The sequence below is a fragment of the Ylistrum balloti genome, unplaced genomic scaffold (genome assembly GCF_031769215.1).
Source record: "Ylistrum balloti isolate Yb309-2 unplaced genomic scaffold, AGI_CSIRO_Ybal_v1 Utg369670, whole genome shotgun sequence".
Classification (NCBI taxonomy): Eukaryota; Metazoa; Mollusca; class Bivalvia; order Pectinida; family Pectinidae; genus Ylistrum; species Ylistrum balloti.
This window is the reverse complement of record NW_026781916.1, coordinates 732,970-753,149: the sequence shown is the minus strand read 5'-3', so window position 1 is coordinate 753,149 and position 20,180 is coordinate 732,970. Positions and strand designations below refer to the sequence as shown.

The 20,180-nt window shown below is 31.9% G+C and overlaps 1 protein-coding gene across 1 annotated transcript; it reads left to right on the top strand.

Moving 5' to 3' along the window:
* The first annotated feature begins 6,489 nt into the window (after window positions 1-6,489).
* On the top strand, window positions 6,490-15,316 carry LOC132562193 (uncharacterized). The gene is made up of 6 exons (XM_060226927.1): window positions 6,490-6,600; window positions 6,955-7,029; window positions 8,445-8,595; window positions 12,003-12,091; window positions 12,467-12,541; window positions 15,245-15,316. The coding sequence occupies exons 1-6, from the start codon at window positions 6,490-6,492 to the stop codon at window positions 15,314-15,316; spliced, it is 573 nt and encodes a 190-aa protein (XP_060082910.1).
* The last annotated feature ends 4,864 nt before the right edge of the window (window positions 15,317-20,180 follow it).

Sequence of the window (20,180 nt, the reverse complement as noted above, 5' to 3'; positions counted from 1 at the left end):
CCATATTTTCCGCAGTACACGTGTAGTTACCAGGGGAAGTAACTCTAACTTGTTTATCGCCACTGTGGTTGATTCTGACACTATTTTTCGCCCAGGTAATGAATGGTTGAGGATCTCCCGCAGCGGGGCAATCCAGCGTCGTCAAACGTCCTCCAGTCTGTATATGTTGTGTTAAGTTACTGATGTTTATAGTGGGTGCAACTGCAATTAAATAATTTCTTGTACAGAGCTGATATCTTTGTACAATAAAATAACTCGGTGGAAACCAGAATTATTCGGGGAAATCCCACATGCATCACAGAAACGTCAAACATCAAAGACTGTACTCAAACTATGCGCAAAAATAAATGTTTCACGAAAAAAACACAAGCTGCAGTAATAATGACACCGACGTCTGTGTATTACTTACCGAGGCAGGCACATGTTGTATTCGGTTTAATGGCTGGTCCAGGGTCACCCTTTTCTCCTTTTGGGCCTGGTGCCCCTTGAGGTCCTATATTTATACATAAAAATCCAAAGAAAACTACTATTAATTTTCCTTTCACATGTCTGTTTTATGTGTCAAACCAATATTTATTATATTGATCAATACTCTTATATGGACACTCATATGTAATAAATTGGAATGGGAACACATTCGTAATATTGTCTGTCCGTCCGTCCGTCCGTCTGGCCGTCCGTCTGTCCGTCTGGTGCAGAGCAACATGATAACATGACGTCATACATGAGAAAACGACGTCATGTACGACACCCCTACTCGCCGACTTTCTCTGTTCATTCATACGTCATTCATAGTATCACCTTTGTCGATAATTTCACGACCGTGTTTAATACGTGTAAAAATTGTTAAAATGACAAGATGGCTACTGTTTGATCTGTTTGATCTCTGGCATGTGGATGTTAGGTTGAAACAGTGCCTTTGCGTTTAAAATATTTATTTTAAAATCTATTCCCAACATGAAAAAAATGTGCTATGAACTTAAACGATAACCACATTGGTTCAAAGATGAACATTTGTACAACTCGAATTAAGCAACAGAAACATTTCGTTCTTCAGTTGATATGAAAGAAAAAAATTAAAATATCTTTAAAAATTATTATTACCTGCCATACATAGTCTGCTATTATTTGTACAATGGCTTTGTAATATATGTGCCTGTAAATTAAAATGATACATCAGTTGAGAACATAACAGATTTATTCTGTTTTACTTCATCGTTCATTTAGATACACAGTTACATAATATACATTCTCAGAAAATTAATCTTTGTACATCATCACTTGTAAACAGAATAGAAAAGAATAACTCCAATTTTGTTTCCCATTTTTGTTTCGTTAATCTATATTCGTTTCGTTTCTTTTTCGTTTCTACTTTTAGGAATACACTAAATATCACGTGATGTCGATTTCATCACTTGTTTTGATTTTGATATTCATTTCGGAAAACGATTTGTTTGTTTTCTTTATTCGCCATTTTGTACTTTAATTATTCTTATTAAGTTAAGACTTCAGCTATTGACTTTTACCAAATTTGTTCAGTCGTGTAATCCATATAAGTAAACAGAAATAATATGTTAATTATTTAAATACAGTTAACACCTTGAAACATACCTGGGACTGTAATAATTCTGATATCAAATCATGTGATGCCAGTTGTCTCCCTTCACGTAAAATGGCCTCTGAATCTCTGACATTGTTACTCTGAAAAATATGTTGTCCTCTTCATGATCAATAAGTATCGTTTTTATATTTGTTGTGCTTTGTGTCCTAGGTAGTTTAAAATTAATTCTTAATAGACACACTTTGTAAAAATGCATCTCGCGTCCATAGGGCCATTATTAGAATAAGCTTGCGAAGTATGGGATAATTGTGGAGTTATTATGTCATCAAATATCGAAAAAAACTAGAGACAGCCCGAATTGTGACTGATTTACCCATATTTATCAGATCTGACTTACTATTAAGAGAAACGGGTTGGGAGGAACTTAAATTAAGACATCGACATCGAAAGTTCTCCTTTTTTTATACTATAATTAATGGAACTACGCCATCTTTCCTCACTGATTTTCTTCCTGAACCTATTGGCAGTCTCACTAGGTATAACTTAAGAAACTCAGATCAGTACGACAGCCAACTTACCGTCTTCAATCTATGTGTAATTCATTTTCCCTTCTACAACTGAACTCTGGAATGGATTAGATGAGTCTTTAGAAACTGTTGGTTTACTGAATTTGTTTAAAAACCAAACTATGTACAAGAAGCACCAACAAGCTTAAATCGTGCGTTTTTATCATATGGTCCTCGTCAGCTAAATATTCTTCATTGTCGTTTGAGAAATAGAGCAAGATCACTCAATTATGACCTATTCAGAGCCAATCTCTCCTTTGCACTATATATTCCCTTCTTCCCTCCTTACCTATTCTCCTTCCTTCTCTTCAGCCCCTCCCTTTTGTTTCAATAAAAAAATATTATATATATATTGTTACATTTCTTGTTGTTTAAGTATTGGTGTATAAACTATGTAATGGAGAGGGCTTGATAAGTTGGTAAAACTTGTGTCCAATCCTATTGTACAAACATTCTGCAATAAAATAATTAATAAATCCAAAACAATAGTGTTATTTTAAGTAGTAGCCGGTGACTCTCTCAATGAACAGCATACGGGAGCACAAAGCTTCTGAGCTTCCCAGGAAACACAAACTTTCATGGAAAACATAGATACAGCAAAGATTTAAGAAAAGTGTTGGTAACATTTTTGTGTGTTTTACTAGTACAATATGACGTATTGTGATGTCATTAAATATTGAATGTCACACTTTTCAGATTACGTTATGACGTCACAATGAAGACAATCGCAGTGGAGTGAACGGTTTTTCAAGGATGACACTGGAAACCGTGTTTTCTGTGACATTAGCAAAATGATTGAATCACGTGATAAAACGAATCGTAAATTCGATTCCGTTTGATATCAGAATTGAAAGCTGGGAAACGGGTCGGTCTATACTGACGTAGTTGTGTCTTTGTGCAAGTCACATTCTATATATGGTACGCGGCCGCCCTCTCTTATGTCGTTCATTGAGGAAAAAACCAGCTATCACAAGAAAATTCCATCTCAAATGATCCTGGGCGTTTGTGTTCACGGGTCAATAAACTCAAACATGATATTCACGAAACTTTCCAGCTCAAATTAGCTCGCTAGACTCGATTTATGAATTAAAATGAAAACTCAGACACGATTTTATATGTCTGATCAGGGATATATACAAATGGATATGTTTCTATCGATTGATAGCATCAACATAATAGAGGTCGGCTGGCGCAGTGGTAACGCACTTGCCTTTCACCTAGCCGATAGGGGTTCGATTCTTGGAACGGACGTGGAAAGGTAAGGGGTCACCTGCCCGACCACATGGGTTTTTTCCGGGTACTCCGGTTTCCTCCAACAATAAGACCCCTAGCGCGCTTACATCCAGGCCAGCAAGAGTGATTAGTATAAGTTAACATAACTTGTTTCGCAATTGTTGTAAATAAAATTTAAAAAAGGTCAAAGGTCAAACATCCAATAGCTAGAACAATGGACTCTCATGTCTATAAATCATTTATGATGTACTATGAACGAAAGTAAAACAGGTTTTTTTTGTATGTAACATTTTCTACATGTGAATTTTTTAAAATTCTGATTTATTTCTCATAAATACTTTGGGATACTTACCGATTCTGAAGCTGAGGAACAAGTCTGGATACGAAGAGAGTTATCAACGACATCCTGTTGTAATTTATAAAAATTTACACGTAAAGTCTGAAGCTCTATCAAGATATAAACTGTCAGAAATGCATTAGATATCAAGAAACTTAAGATTACACAAGGATAGATAATACTTAAACACTGGTGTTGTTTCTGCACATCCATATCCAATGTGAAAGCGCATTTATACAGTAGTTCCACCAGAGTTACTTCCCTTTGTTTCTTAGTGATAAGCTTGTCAGTAAGGCGACTGAGAATGGTGTAGATAGTGATAAGAAAACAAAAGGTCATTACTCAAGAGGTCAATCGAAGAGTTTAGACATCATTGTAGACTAATCGTTTGTTATTTTCTCTGACGGAATATATAAACAATAACAAACAAATGACTGAAAAATAACAACAAACAAACAAAACCCAAAAATAAAACCAAAACCGGTGTGTTTATACAAAACAGTTAAGTGCTGTTCTCTGTTAAAGCTACATACAGAAATCAAAATGTCATTGACTCTGAAATCAAATGATAACGATCCACATGTTTCGTTGAGAGTTCTACTCCCAAAACGATAAGACGACCGTGATGCTGATAAGACCGTGTACAATTCTCACAATTCGAAAGATAACGTTACGTTTCTATTAAGATCATTTCCAACTCCAATGTAAGTACAGCGGTTCTGTTTCGTATCTAAATTGAAAATTCATAATCTTCATCTTTCTCATGATGTAGGTATTTGACTTTTATTGACAAAATCGATTACCCTTGCGGAACACCTTGGTCCGTAAATACACAGGTGCTCTCTCTAAATTATTTTCGATGGTTAATATGATATTTGGGTTGGGTCTTTTTTCAGTGATTTGGAGGATGTTAGAAAGAGTTCAAGCGAGATATTATCTTCACTGCCTATGAGTGTGTGTTTTTTTCAAACTGATATTTCATGATTAACTTTTTTGTATTTTTGCTCAACCAGACTCTTAATGCTACATTATTTACGTCAATAGAGATTAAGCGTTTGAGTGAACGCGATTTTTTTTCTCTCTCGTAAGCGTTGCTTTTGGTCACATGTTTTCCTTCAATTGAATTAACGTTATTACTATTTCCTTGTACAGTGATTTTAATATGAAGTATTCTGATGTATCGTTAGTTTCCATGGGAGATTTATTTTCGTTTAAATCGTTAGTATTCTAAATCCACGATTTTATCTATGCGCGGAATAACTAACACATACAATTTTTCGATGAAGCAAGATACGCTTATCCTTTTGAACATATTACTGCATTTTTCTTGTTCTTGCGAAAGGATAGCTGTATGTCATTAGTTAAGGTAGCAGTACACAGTTTCTCGGTGTGGTCATGGTTAATATTTTTGTTCATTAGATTATCTTGGTTTTAATTATAATTTCAAAAATAAATCCTTGGTAACATTGGTCATGTCATATTGAAGTGGACAATGTGGGGTTTTATTTTTTTCAGAATAATATTTTAGCTTTGTGGTTGAGATTACTATTTGGGCAGTCTCGAATCTGTGTCTATTTACCAAAAATCAGCTTTACAGGAAGTGAAATTTTCAAAGTGTTTACATGTGGTCATGTTATGAAGGATTTCCGAGTTGGAATTTGTTGAAATGTAAGTAGTTTGTTACCATGATAGAGTTGTTGATTTTAAGACAGTTGTTAAGAAATAAATTTCTTCTATCAAGTTGTACTGTTAGGTTGGAATTAGCAGTATTTTGACATCTTTAGCATTTTTTCAGTAGGTAACCATAGTAATCACATGTCAGAAATCAGAGGAAATTTTTTTACACAAATTTTATCTTTCTGTTATTAATGTAATTGTCATGTAGTTTATAAATATATATACATGTGATGATGTATTTTTCATAACTGCTATACCTGTATATCTCAAACATGACCAATAATTTCAGGAAAATGCAAGTTAACTGTTTCCTGCTACCTAATGTTTTGACATTAGATTTTGTTGGACTTCATTCCTTTTGTATTTTAATCTGATACTTACTTTTATTTTCCAAGTAAATTCAATTAGAAGATAAATATTGAAATGGATCGCATGTCATCAATTAAAAATAACCCGATAACGTAATAAAACATCAAATATAGATATGTTTTATATAATTTACAGTGTTGAAACCTCCTTATCTAGAACTCTTTTCACTCGAAGACCCGATAAAACTCGAAAAGTTTGATTTTGAACTTTATTTAAATCAAATCCTCGGATTTCTCGAAGTTTTACACTGTCCCGCCGACTTCGAGATAACGAGACTCGACAGTATTTGTATCAATGTTAGCATATTATTTCCAGGAAGATGGAACTTCTTCTTGCCGTATTTGCAGTGATAACAGGTACTTGTGTATGTCAGTTTCCTCAGATATTAATAGACGAATACTGAGTACAAGTTTTTTTTCGTTGGAGATTTATTTTCATTTATTTTGTGGATTATATAAAACCACGAATTTATATGTCCACCAAATGATAAAGTTGTCATATATTATATTATTGGTGAAAACAGATTTATTAACGAAATCAAGTGCCATCTCAAAGTATTTAATATCATACTGTTTTGGAAAATACTTAATTTGAACCTTACGAAATATGCAATTCCACATTTATAAGAAAACATAACTTTCTGAATTTTTTGACAAAAATTGGAATTCGCAGAGTAATGTAAATACGGATGCAACGAAAATGTATATAGACAACGAAGTGAATGAAAAGGCATTAAAAGTAATGAGATGGTAAATGTTTACTTCTCAGTGGTAGCAGGTAAACAGTCTTGCTATTCTTGTATGGGGGTATCAAGGAAGGAAGATTGTAACACAATGAGGGACTGCGCGGACAATTCGGTATGGCGTCATCGGAAAGACGGTTCTCAAAACGAATGGTTTTCCTGCCTATCAAGTATCAAGATATGAAATCTTGAATGTAGAAACAGACTGTTTATCTATGTGTGTTTTTTCGACATTTACAGAAGTAGACTATGATTTGTTTCTATTTCTCCAAAATATAAGTGTTCTTTTCAAGATATCATGATTTTCTTTCCAAAAAATAAGCGAAAGTCCACGAATTTTACAACAAAGTAACATGAAAAGTGATAATTTCATAGACCATTGTGGAGCTCCTTGTCTATTGCAACTGAGGTACAAAAATATTCTAAAATAATTTTTATTTTAAAATAATTATATATACATACATTGCAGGTTTGTTACACCAGAAGAACAGTAAGCAATGCCGGAAATGTTACTTTTGATTTTGGATGTAAGCCCGTTACAACGGTAAGTTAAGTATGTCAAACGTCATCATTTTGGATGTAGCCCGGTTACAACGGTAAGTTAAGTATGTTAAACGTCATCATTTTGGATGTAAGCCCGTTACAACGGTAAGTTAAGTATGTTAAACGTCATCATTTTGGATGTAGCCCGGTTACAACGGTAAGTTAAGTATGTTAAACGTCATCATTTTGGATGTAAGCCCGTTACAACGGTAAGTTAAGTATGTTAAACGTCATCATTTTGGATGTAGCCCGGTTACAACGGTAAGTTAAGTATGTTAAACGTCATCATTTTGGATGTAGCCCGGTTACAACGGTAAGTTAAGTATGTTAAACGTCATCATTTTGGATGTAGTCCGGTTACAACGGTAAGTTAAGTGTGTTAAACGTCATCATTTTGGATGTAGTCCGGTTACAACGGTAAGTTAAGTGTGTTAAACGTCATCATTTTGGATGTAGCCCGGTTACAACGGTAAGTTAAGTGTGTTAAACGTCATCATTTTGGATGTAGCCCGGTTACAACGGTAAGTTAAGTGTGTTAAACGTCATCATTTTGGATGTAGTCCGGTTACAACGGTAAGTTAAGTGTGTTAAACGTCATCATTTTGGATGTAGTCCGGTTACAACGGTAAGTTAAGTGTGTTAAACGTCATCATTTTGGATGTAGTCCGGTTACAACGGTAAGTTAAGTGTGTTAAACGTCATCATTTTGGATGTAGTCCGGTTACAACGGTAAGTTAAGTGTGTTAAACGTCATCATTTTGGATGTAGTTTGGTTACAACGGTAAGTTAAGTGTGTTAAACGTCATCATTTTGGATGTAGCCCGGTTACAACGGTAAGTTAAGTGTGTTAAACGTCATCATTTTGAATGTAGTCCGGTTACAACGGTAAGTTAAGTGTGTTAAACGTCATCATTTTGGATGTAGTCCGGTTACAACGGTAAGTTAAGTGTGTTAAACGTCATCATTTTGGATGTAGTCCGGTTACAACGGTAAGTTAAGTGTGTTAAACGTCATCATTTTGGATGTAGTCCGGTTACAACGGTAAGTTAAGTGTGTTAAACGTCATCATTTTGGATGTAGTCCGGTTACAACGGTAAGTTAAGTGTGTTAAACGTCATCATTATGTGTCTGAACAGAATCCCTATAGTGGACTCATTCGACAAAATATAAAATATACGTGGATACCGAAACAACATTTCTACATTTTTTTTCAAATATTTATGAAGAAAATAAGAAGTATATTATAAAAAATAGCGGCGAACACTCTGAGTAAAACTAATGTGGCAAAACTTGAGCAAAGTTACAAAATTCAATCTAAACCTAACACCTTAAAAGAAGTAGACTTTAAGAAATGTCAACACAAGATTCTTTTGATGTAGACAGGAGGAGCTAACCATTCATAATTCTTGTTTACAGTGTAATAGCTTAACATCTTCGGGAGTTATCGGTCGTAAAAAAAGAAGCCACGAGAGGGCGTTGTGTAACGAGTGTTGTGACGCAGATGCGATGGGCTGTACGGATCAAGACACCTCCAGCTGCGGTTGTAACAGGAAATTATGTGCACTACGTAATCATTTTCAGAGATGATGTCTTTTTCTAATCATGATTTCTTGATATTATTTCTGTTACATTCTCCTTCTTCGTATTCAAAACGTTTATTTCACTATTCCTTTCATCCCTCTTAGCATCAATTAAAAATTTTCCTTCGGCTTCAAACGTGGTAATTAAGTTACATTTCAACTCAACGATATATCATTATAACGGAAATTACATGGAAATGAAGCGTCATTTAGACAGAATTAATTAACAGAGCAAATATCAGGAAATAACATGAATCTTTGCAATTGTAAATTTATTTTTAATCTCAAGAGCAATGGCGTCGAGCAATTATGTAATACTGATTGTGTAAATACATAATACAAACATGAATATACAAAAAATACAAAAAATAAAAAAGAAAGAAAGAAAAATGAATAAATAGATAAAAAAACAACATATATATATACAAGACAAAAGAACATTTTGGAAAGTTTGAATATATGGAAATCGGTATGGTATGCGAGATGCCATGATGGTTTTAAAACATTTTCGGTCTATTAATTAACAAAACGGATTGATATTTTGCAAATGTAATTTCATGCTAATATTATGCAAACATGTCATATGAATGGGTTTTTTTTCTGTAAAATTTAAAAGAACACTTTGATTACAGCTTGTATTAAGATAGATATGAAATAATGATTAGAGAATTGAATAAATCAATAAATAAATAATTGAATAAATGTAAAGTAAATAAAAGACGAATCAACAGCTTAGTAGATAGAATATCCTGACCATAATAAGGTTCAAGATTGACAGCTTAGTAAATAGAATATCCTGACCATAATAAGGTTCAAGATTGACAGCTTAGTAAATAGAATATCCTGACAATAATAAGGTTCAAGATTGACAGCTTAGTAAATAGAATATCCTGACCATAATAAGGTTCAAGATTGACAGCTTAGTAAATAGAATATCCTGACCATAATAAGGTTCAAGATTGACAGCTTAGTAGATAGAATATCCTGACCATAATAAGGTTCAAGATTGACAGCTTAGTAAATAGAATATCCTGACCATAATAAGGTTCAAGATTGACAGCTTAGTAAATAGAATATCCTGACCATAATGAGGTTCAAGATTGACAGCTTAGTAAATAGAATATCCTGACCATAATGAGGTTCAAGATTGACAGCTTAGTAAATAGAATATCCTGACCATAATGAGGTTCAAGATTGACAGCTTAGTAAATAGAATATCCTGACCATAATAAGGTTCAAGATTGACAGCTTAGTAAATAGAATATCCTGACCATAATAAGGTTCAAGATTGACAGCTTAGTAAATAGAATATCCTGACCATAATAAGGTTCAAGATTGACAGCTTAGTAAATAGAATATCCTGACCATAATAAGGTTCAAGATTGACAGCTTAGTAAATAGAATATCCTGACCATAATAAGGTTCAAGATTGACAGCTTAGTAAATAGAATATCCTGACCATAATAAGGTTCAAGATTGACAGCTTAGTAAATAGAATATCCTGACCATAATAAGGTTCAAGATTGACAGCTTAGTAAATAGAATATCCTGACCATAATAAGGTTCAAGATTGACAGCTTAGTAAATAGAATATCCTGACCATAATAAGGTTCAAGATTGACAGCTTAGTAAATAGAATATCCTGACCATAATAAGGTTCAAGATTGACAGCTTAGTAAATAGAATATCCTGACCATAATAAGGTTCAAGATTGACAGCTTAGTAAATAGAATATCCTGACCATAATAAGGTTCAAGATTGACAGCTTAGTAAATAGAATATCCTGACCATAATAAGGTTCAAGATTGACAGCTTAGTAAATAGAATATCCTGACCATAATAAGGTTCAAGATTGACAGCTTAGTAAATAGAATATCCTGACCATAATAAGGTTCAAGATTGACAGCTTAGTAAATAGAATATCCTGACCATAATAAGGTTCAAGATTGACAGCTTAGTAAATAGAATATCCTGACCATAATAAGGTTCAAGATTGACAGCTTAGTAAATAGAATATCCTGACCATAATAAGGTTCAAGATTGACAGCTTAGTAAATAGAATATCCTGACCATAATAAGGTTCAAGATTGACAGCTTAGTAAATAGAATATCCTGACCATAATAAGGTTCAAGATTGACAGCTTAGTAAATAGAATATCCTGACCATAATAAGGTTCAAGATTGACAGCTTAGTAAATAGAATATCCTGACCATAATAAGGTTCAAGATTGACAGCTTAGTAAATAGAATATCCTGACCATAATAAGGTTCAAGATTGACAGCTTAGTAAATAGAATATCCTGACCATAATAAGGTTCAAGATTGACAGCTTAGTAAATAGAATATCCTGACCATAATAAGGTTCAAGATTGACAGCTTAGTAAATAGAATATCCTGACCATAATAAGGTTCAAGATTGACAGCTTAGTAAATAGAATATCCTGACCATAATAAGGTTCAAGATTGACAGCTTAGTAAATAGAATATCCTGACCATAATAAGGTTCAAGATTGACAGCTTAGTAAATAGAATATCCTGACCATAATAAGGTTCAAGATTGACAGCTTAGTAAATAGAATATCCTGACCATAATAAGGTTCAAGATTGACAGCTTAGTAAATAGAATATCCTGACCATAATAAGGTTCAAGATTGACAGCTTAGTAAATAGAATATCCTGACCATAATAAGGTTCAAGATTGACAGCTTAGTAAATAGAATATCCTGACCATAATAAGGTTCAAGATTGACAGCTTAGTAAATAGAATATCCTGACCATAATAAGGTTCAAGATTGACAGCTTAGTAAATAGAATATCCTGACCATAATAAGGTTCAAGATTGACAGCTTAGTAAATAGAATATCCTGACCATAATAAGGTTCAAGATTGACAGCTTAGTAAATAGAATATCCTGACCATAATAAGGTTCAAGATTGACAGCTTAGTAAATAGAATATCCTGACCATAATAAGGTTCAAGATTGACAGCTTAGTAAATAGAATATCCTGACCATAATAAGGTTCAAGATTGACAGCTTAGTAAATAGAATATCCTGACCATAATAAGGTTCAAGATTGACAGCTTAGTAAATAGAATATCCTGACCATAATAAGGTTCAAGATTGACAGCTTAGTAAATAGAATATCCTGACCATAATAAGGTTCAAGATTGACAGCTTAGTAAATAGAATATCCTGACCATAATAAGGTTCAAGATTGACAGCTTAGTAAATAGAATATCCTGACCATAATAAGGTTCAAGATTGACAGCTTAGTAAATAGAATATCCTGACCATAATAAGGTTCAAGATTGACAGCTTAGTAGATAGAATATCCTGACCATAATAAGGTTCAAGATTGACAGCTTTGTATTGTATTATTTCTTTATTTCTCAGCTGAACACGGGAACAAATACTGTTACAGCTGTAGGGCTGTGAATCGTCCATCGGATTGTTTCAGTGTGGACGTTTGTAACAGTTATCAGGTGGGTCGACCTCAGAGTGTACTTTATATATATCCGTAGTGTTGATCAGGTGGGTCGACCTCAGAGTGTACTCTATATATGTCTATAGTGTTGATCAGGTGGGTCGACCTCAGAGTGTACTCTATATATGTCTATAGTGTTGATCAGGTCGGTCGACCTCAGAGTGTACTTTATATATGTCTATAGTGTTGATCAGGTAGGTCGACCTCAGAGTGTACTTTAAATATGTCTTTACCCCCCCCCCCCCAAAAAAATAAAAACAAACCCCCCCCCCCCAAAAAAAAAAAAAAAACCCGGATGGAGTGATGAATATCCTCAAATTTGAATAAATTTTATATTAAATCATTTGAAATAACGCCGATTTGATTATTTCAGAGTTGCTCAACAGTTCAGATGCAATCCGGGCCTACTGCTGCAATCCTATACACCTTGGGATGTACAGACAAGAGAGTAGGTCATTATGTTATAGATTTTAAAGTTCACATACACGTATTCAAAATTGATTTGACGCAATACAGGTTGATTTGGAAACACTAATATAATACGTTATTTAAAAATGAACTTGCATCGATCAATCAAATCTCATAGTAATTACAAGATTATAGATATTGCGGATGAATCTTGAGGTTTAATGCACAACCAGTAGAAAATTAGAGTGTGACGTTTCTGTGACTACTCGGTCACCTTCATCTTATAACACAACCGATAGAAAATTAGAGTGTGACGTTTCTGTGACTTCTCGGTCACCTTCATCTTATAACACAACCGATAGAAAATTAGAGTGTGACGTTTCTGTGACTTCTCGGTCACCTTCATCTTATAACACAACCGATAGAAAATTAGAGTGTGACGTTTCTGTGACTACTCGGTCACCCTCATCTTATAACACAACCGATAGAAAATTAGAGTGTGACGTTTCTGTGACTACTCGGTCACCTTCATCTTATAACACAACCGATAGAAAATTAGAGTGTGACGTTTCTGTGACTACTCGGTCACCGTCATGTGATTACACAACCAGTAAGATTAGAGAGTGACGTTTCTATGACTACACGGTCACTTTCATCTTACACCTCAACCAGTAGAAGATCAGAGTGTGGCGTTTCTATGACTACACGGTTACTTTCATTTTACAACATAACCAGTAGAAATTTAGAGTGTGACGTTTCTGTGACTACACGGTCACTTTCATATTTTACAACATAACCAGTGGATGATTAGAGTGTGACTGTGACTACACAGTCACCTTCATCTTACAACATAACCTGTAGAAGATTAGAGTGTGACGTTTCTATGACTACAAGGTCACCTTCATCTTATAACACAACCAGTAGAAGATTAGAGTGTGACGATTCTATGACTACACGGTCACCTTCATCAGACATATGACCAGTGTCTATCGTCCTAGCACTGACTCTAATCTCCTACAACTCTATCGACATGAAGAACATGTTCCAAAGAAATATGCTTTAGTACAATAGTATGTGTCATATATCTTATTGCTTGGAGTAACAAACAGCTACATCTTCTAAAACTTCTTTTTAGGTTTGTGATGTATTTAACCTGAATCACTCTGATGGCTCCTATTGCACGAGTTGTTGTGATACGAATTTTTGTAACGTAGCGCTTTGCGGAGCAACAAGACGGAGTAAGTTCCTGGGAATTGGTTTCCTTAACACATAATCCCCTTAACATGTTAAATTTTCCGGGATTTGTATGATTTTTTATACATATTTTGGAGGTTTAGGTAATATTTTCTGATAGCGAAAAATATATTCAGAAAGTAATGCTTGATGCTAATTATATTTTATCGTGTTTTGCTTCAGTGATACGTGCCACAAAATTGTAAATAGTGGAGGTGTTAGATATATTATACATTGCTAAAGTTTGCAGATGAATTCAGTGTCCCAAAAGATTGGCAACACTTGGAAGTTACATCATTTTCTGAACATATTGCTATGTCTATACAGTTAATTTAAACATGAAGATTGAGAATAAATGAATCGTTCTTCGGTCATTAATTGATACGGTATATGACGTTCTGAAATAACGACGTAATGAAATCATAAAAAAGGATATTGCTGCATGTATTTCCAAAATGGCATAAATGACGTCATTATTTTATCATAAAAAGGTTTAATAAAGATAGAGGTACTAAAGGCTCAAAGTAAACGTGAAGTGTCATATACAAATGTGATTGTGAGCATGAGGAGAAGAAACAAAAATAAAAAAAAAAGTTTTATGTAATCAGGATTAATTGTGTTAAAAATACTAAAAATAATGTCGGCAAAATGATTAGAAAATAGCCATTTGCACACGTTGCAAGAGATTATAAATTCTATACAAATATTCCAATAGCTGTCTTTCCATAAAATATGCTTATATGACTGCAATATCAACATTTCAAATTTTCAAAATGAATATGACGTGATTTCAAATTTTTAAAATGAATATGACGTGATTTCAAATTTTTAAAATGAATATGACGTGATTTCAAATTTTTAAAATGAATATGACGTGATTTCAAATTTTCAAAACGAATATGACGTGATTTCAAATTTTTAAAATGAATATGACGTGATTTCAAATTTTTAAAATGAATATGACGTGATTTCAAATTTTCAAAACGAATATGACGTGATATCAAATTTTCAAAACGAATATGACGTGATTTCAAATTTTCAAAACGAATATGACGTGATATCAAATTTTCAAAATGAATATGACGTGATTTCAAATTTTCAAAATGAATTTCAATTTATAAAACACATCACAGATTTTTGTAAGATTTTTAAGATTTAAGATAAATAATAAGAAGAATTTTTTTCATAGTTCACGTATGAGATGAATATTCCTCCCAACTCCAATATCTAGAATCATATTGATGCTATAATCATATATCTGAATGTATTTCATTGTTAATGATATCAAGGTTTTCAGTCTGCAGCAATAATTTGATATTAATTTATATCATTAAATATCAAAAGTAATCATAAAATTATCTTATCTATTCAAAAATTCATATGCAGATTTGTTTTCTTTACGGTTGTAGGTTATAAAAATTCCTCTCTCTGACGTAGTCAGATTTCTTCAATTGTTATTGTACATGTTTCTAGGATTGTAATTTTTCATTTTCGAAATTTTTGATTTCAGATCACAATCAAGATTAATACTAATCGAAGGGAAGCTTTAATTATGAAGAAACTTCAGAAACGTAAGAAATAAAACATTGTTTCATTTTCTTTGTGTGTTGTATTTTTTTCATAGCAGATTATAAGTGGGTCTCCTACGGTTTTATTGAGACGGTAACATATTATATTGGTGCTGGTTATTTTGTATTCTGATGGTTAGACATATATGACATCAACCCAAACAAAATTACATGAGTGAAATATGCAGTTTTTGCAAAAACAGTCAAAAGATACATTATGGAATGTCTACGAGAGATAGGTGCAAAAAGGTCAGACGCATGGCATTAGAGAAAAGCAACTTGCTACATGTGTTCAACTGTTTATGTTTTTAGTCAATCGTGTTTTCAATGGACTATGCTGAAGGCAAATGAGACGAATGTGACAAAGATGTTTTCCCAATCAGCAATGTGCACTAGGTGAATTTATTCCAAATTCAAATATAAATATAACTTTTTATTTTTTATTTTTAAAATAGTTAAAAAACAAGTTATGTTAACTTATACTAATCACTCTTGCTGGCCCGGATGTAAGCGCGCGAGGGGTCTTATTGTGGGAGGAAACCGGAGTACCCGGGGAAAACCCACATGGTCGGGCAGGTGATCCCTTACCTTTTCACGTCCGTTCCGGGAATTGATCCCCGGCCCCACTTGTATAAAACATCTCAACTTGAGATTTCCTCAAGCCCAGATTTTCCTCAGCTAATATCTCCTTGAAAATATCTTGTATGAAAATTCCTCAAGGAATTTCAGGACATCCTAGCCGAGGACTTCCTCCTGTTCCTTGAGAAAATTTTATACAAGCCGTTTTTGAGGAGATATCAGCAGAGGAAAATCTCGTTTTGAGGAAATCTCAAGTTGAGATGTTTTATACAAGTGGGGCCCGGTCGGCTAGGTGAAAGGCTAGTGCGTTACCACTGCGCCACCCGACAACCCAAATTCAAATGCAATGATCATTTCGTTAGCGATGGAGTAATTGATTTTATAAATATAGATGTTTCCTAATGAAATCTGTAAAATATGTTAGATTTTAAATTCCTTGTGCCATATTACAAAAAATAAGAATGATGTATATCAAAGTTTCATTTTTAGATTTATCTGGAACGCTTACATCCAGTGTATAGACATCGTTCCCTTAACTTCAAAAGTCATTGAAATTATAGTAAAATTTCAATTTGGAAAAAGAATTGTTAGAAAAAATACGCGAATAACATGAAATTGAAATTAGTTTAAAACATGTAATGACTGATGCTTAGTGCCTGAAGTGTTGGAGAGTAAAAAGGAGTCAAACCGATAGATCCCATGTCATTTACGGTGTCATGATTGCATAACGAACAAAGAGACGAACCTTTCCTCAACATGTAATATACTAGAAGGTGTTCAAAAAGTTCCGTGTAAATCCGCCATTTTTTCATGTTTACCGTAGTTTCATCGATGATATTATTTTTTTTCTCTTTTCTGTTCTCAAGTTTATGATCTTATTTCACATTAAGTAGTATGTGTGTGATGCTCATCGACAGGCATTGCATTTCCTTTGTTCTTATTTTGTAAAACATGACATTATTTACTTAAATGTTCAAAGATTTATATGGCGGATGTAATTGATGAAATATAAAACGCATATCCTTGCGGAACATATGATATTGTTATCCTTATACTTCACCAAGGTTGTCCATGTATGCCTTTGCACAAATTTTGACATAGTTTCATGGTAATTAACTTAATGACAAAAGTCTGAAAAATTTCGTTATCTTCTTTGTAGTTTTATTTACAACAAAATCACAGAGACACATCATTTTGCCATTTTTATTATTGTTATTTAATTCTAAACATCAAAACATTTTGGAACATTCATTGACAATATATCCTTACATTATACAAATACAGCCGTCGGTGTCACGTATTTCCCACGCTAGTAAATGCATTAGTATAAGATAAGGGCCGACTTGGTCATGAAATTCGATCACACGCGTTGACCTTTACATTTGACACTGGAGATTCGAGCTTTTTACGTATATCAGGTATGTCTCAAACAAAACAATTCATATTGGCAATATATATACAAATTCTATATCTACACATTTCAGTATAATTATCATTTTTATATAACAGTATCTATATCTATATCTACACATCAGTATAATTATTTCAATATATAACAGTACTATATCTACATGTATAATTATCATCAATATAATTATCATCAATATATAACATTAATATATCTATATCTACACATCAGTATAATTATCATCAATATATAACAGTACTATATCTACACATCAGTATAATTATCATCAATATATAACAGTACTATATCTACATCATCAATATATAACAGTATAATTATCATCAATTCATATAACAGTATATAACAGTACTATATCTACACATCAGTATAATTATCATCAATATATAACAGTACTATATCTACACATCAGTATAATTATCATCAATATATAACAGTACTATATCTATATCTACACATATATAACAGTATATATCTACACATCATATAATTATCAAATATATAACAGTACTATATCTACACATCAGTATAATTATCATCAATATATAACAGTACTATATCTATATATCATCAGTATAATTATCATCAATATATAACAGTACTATATCTACACATCAGTATAATTATCATCAATATATAACAGTACTATATCTACACATCAGTATAATTATCATCAATATATAACAGTACTATATCTACACATCAGTATAATTATCATCAATATATAACAGTACTATATCTACACATCAGTATAATTATCATCAATATATAACAGTACGATATCTACACATCAGTATAATTATCATCAATATATAACAGTACTATATCTACACATCAGTATAATTATCATCAATATATAACAGTACTATATCTATATCACATCAGTATAATTATCATCAATATATAACAGTACTATATCTACACATCAGTATAATTATCATCAATATATAACAGTACTATATCTACACATCAGTATAATTATCATCAATATATAACAGTACTATATCTATATCTACACATCAGTATAATTATCATCAATATATAACAGTACTATATCTATACATCAGTATAATTATCATCAATATATAACAGTACTATATCTATATCTACACATCTGTATAATTATCATCATTATATAACAGTACTATATCTACACATCAGTATAATTATCATCAATATATAACAGTACTATATCTATATCTACACATCAGTACTATATCTACACATTATAATTATCATCAATATATAACAGTACTATATCTACACATCAGTATAATTATCATCAATATATAACAGTACTATATCTATATCTACACATCAGTATAATTATCATCAATATATAACAGTACTATATCTACACATCAGTATAATTATCATCAATATATAACAGTACTATATCTACACATCAGTATAATTATCATCAATATATAACAGTACTATATCTACACATCAGTATAATTATCATCAATATATAACAGTATATAACAGTACTATATCTACACATCAGTATAATTATCATCAATATATAACAGTACTATATCTACACATCACACATCAGTATAATTATCATCAATATATAACAGTACTATATCTACACACATCAGTATAATTATCTATATATAACTACATATCATCAGTATAATATCATCAATATATAACAGTACTATATCTACACATCAGTATAATTATCATCAATATATAACAGTACTATATCTACACATCAGTATAATTATCATCAATATATAACAGTACTATATCTATATCTACACATCAGTATAATTATCATCAATATATAACATATAACATCAGTATAATTATCATCAATATATAACAGTACTATATCTACACATCAGTATAATTATCATCAATATATAACAGTACATATCATCAGTATAATTATCATCAATATATAACAGTACTATATCTACACATCAGTATAATTATCATCAATATATAACAGTACTATATCTACACATCAGTATATATATAACAGTACTATATATATATAATTATCATCAGTACTATATCTACACATCAGTATAATTATCATCAATATATAACAGTACTATATCTACACATCAGTATAATTATCATCAATATATAACAGTACTATATCTACACATCAGTATAATTATCATCAATATATAACAGTACTATATCTACACATCAGTATAATTATCATCAATATATAACAGTACTATATCTATATCTACAAATCAGTATAATTATCATCAATATATAACAGTACTATATCTACACATAGTATAATTATCACATATATAACAGTATAATTATCATCAATATATAACAGTACTATATCTACACATCAGTATAATTATCATCAATATATAACAGTACACACATCAGTATAATTATCATCAATATATAACAGTACTATATCTACACATCAGTATAATTATCATCAATATATAACAGTACTATATCTACACATCAGTATAATTATCATCAATATATAACAGTACTATATCTACACATCAGTATAATTATCATCAATATATAGCAGTACTATATCTACACATCAGTATAATTATCATCAATATATAACAGTACTATATCTACACACATCAGTATAATTATCATCAATATATAACAGTACTATATCTACACATCAATATATAACAGTATATATCTATCATCAATATATAACAGTACTATATCTACACATCAGTATAATTATCATCAATATATAACATACTATATCTACTACACACATCAGTATAATTATCATCAATATATAACAGTACTATATCTACACAGTATAATTATCATCATATATAACAGTATAATTATCATCAATATATAACAGTACTATATCTACACATCAGTATAATATCATATATAACAGTACTATA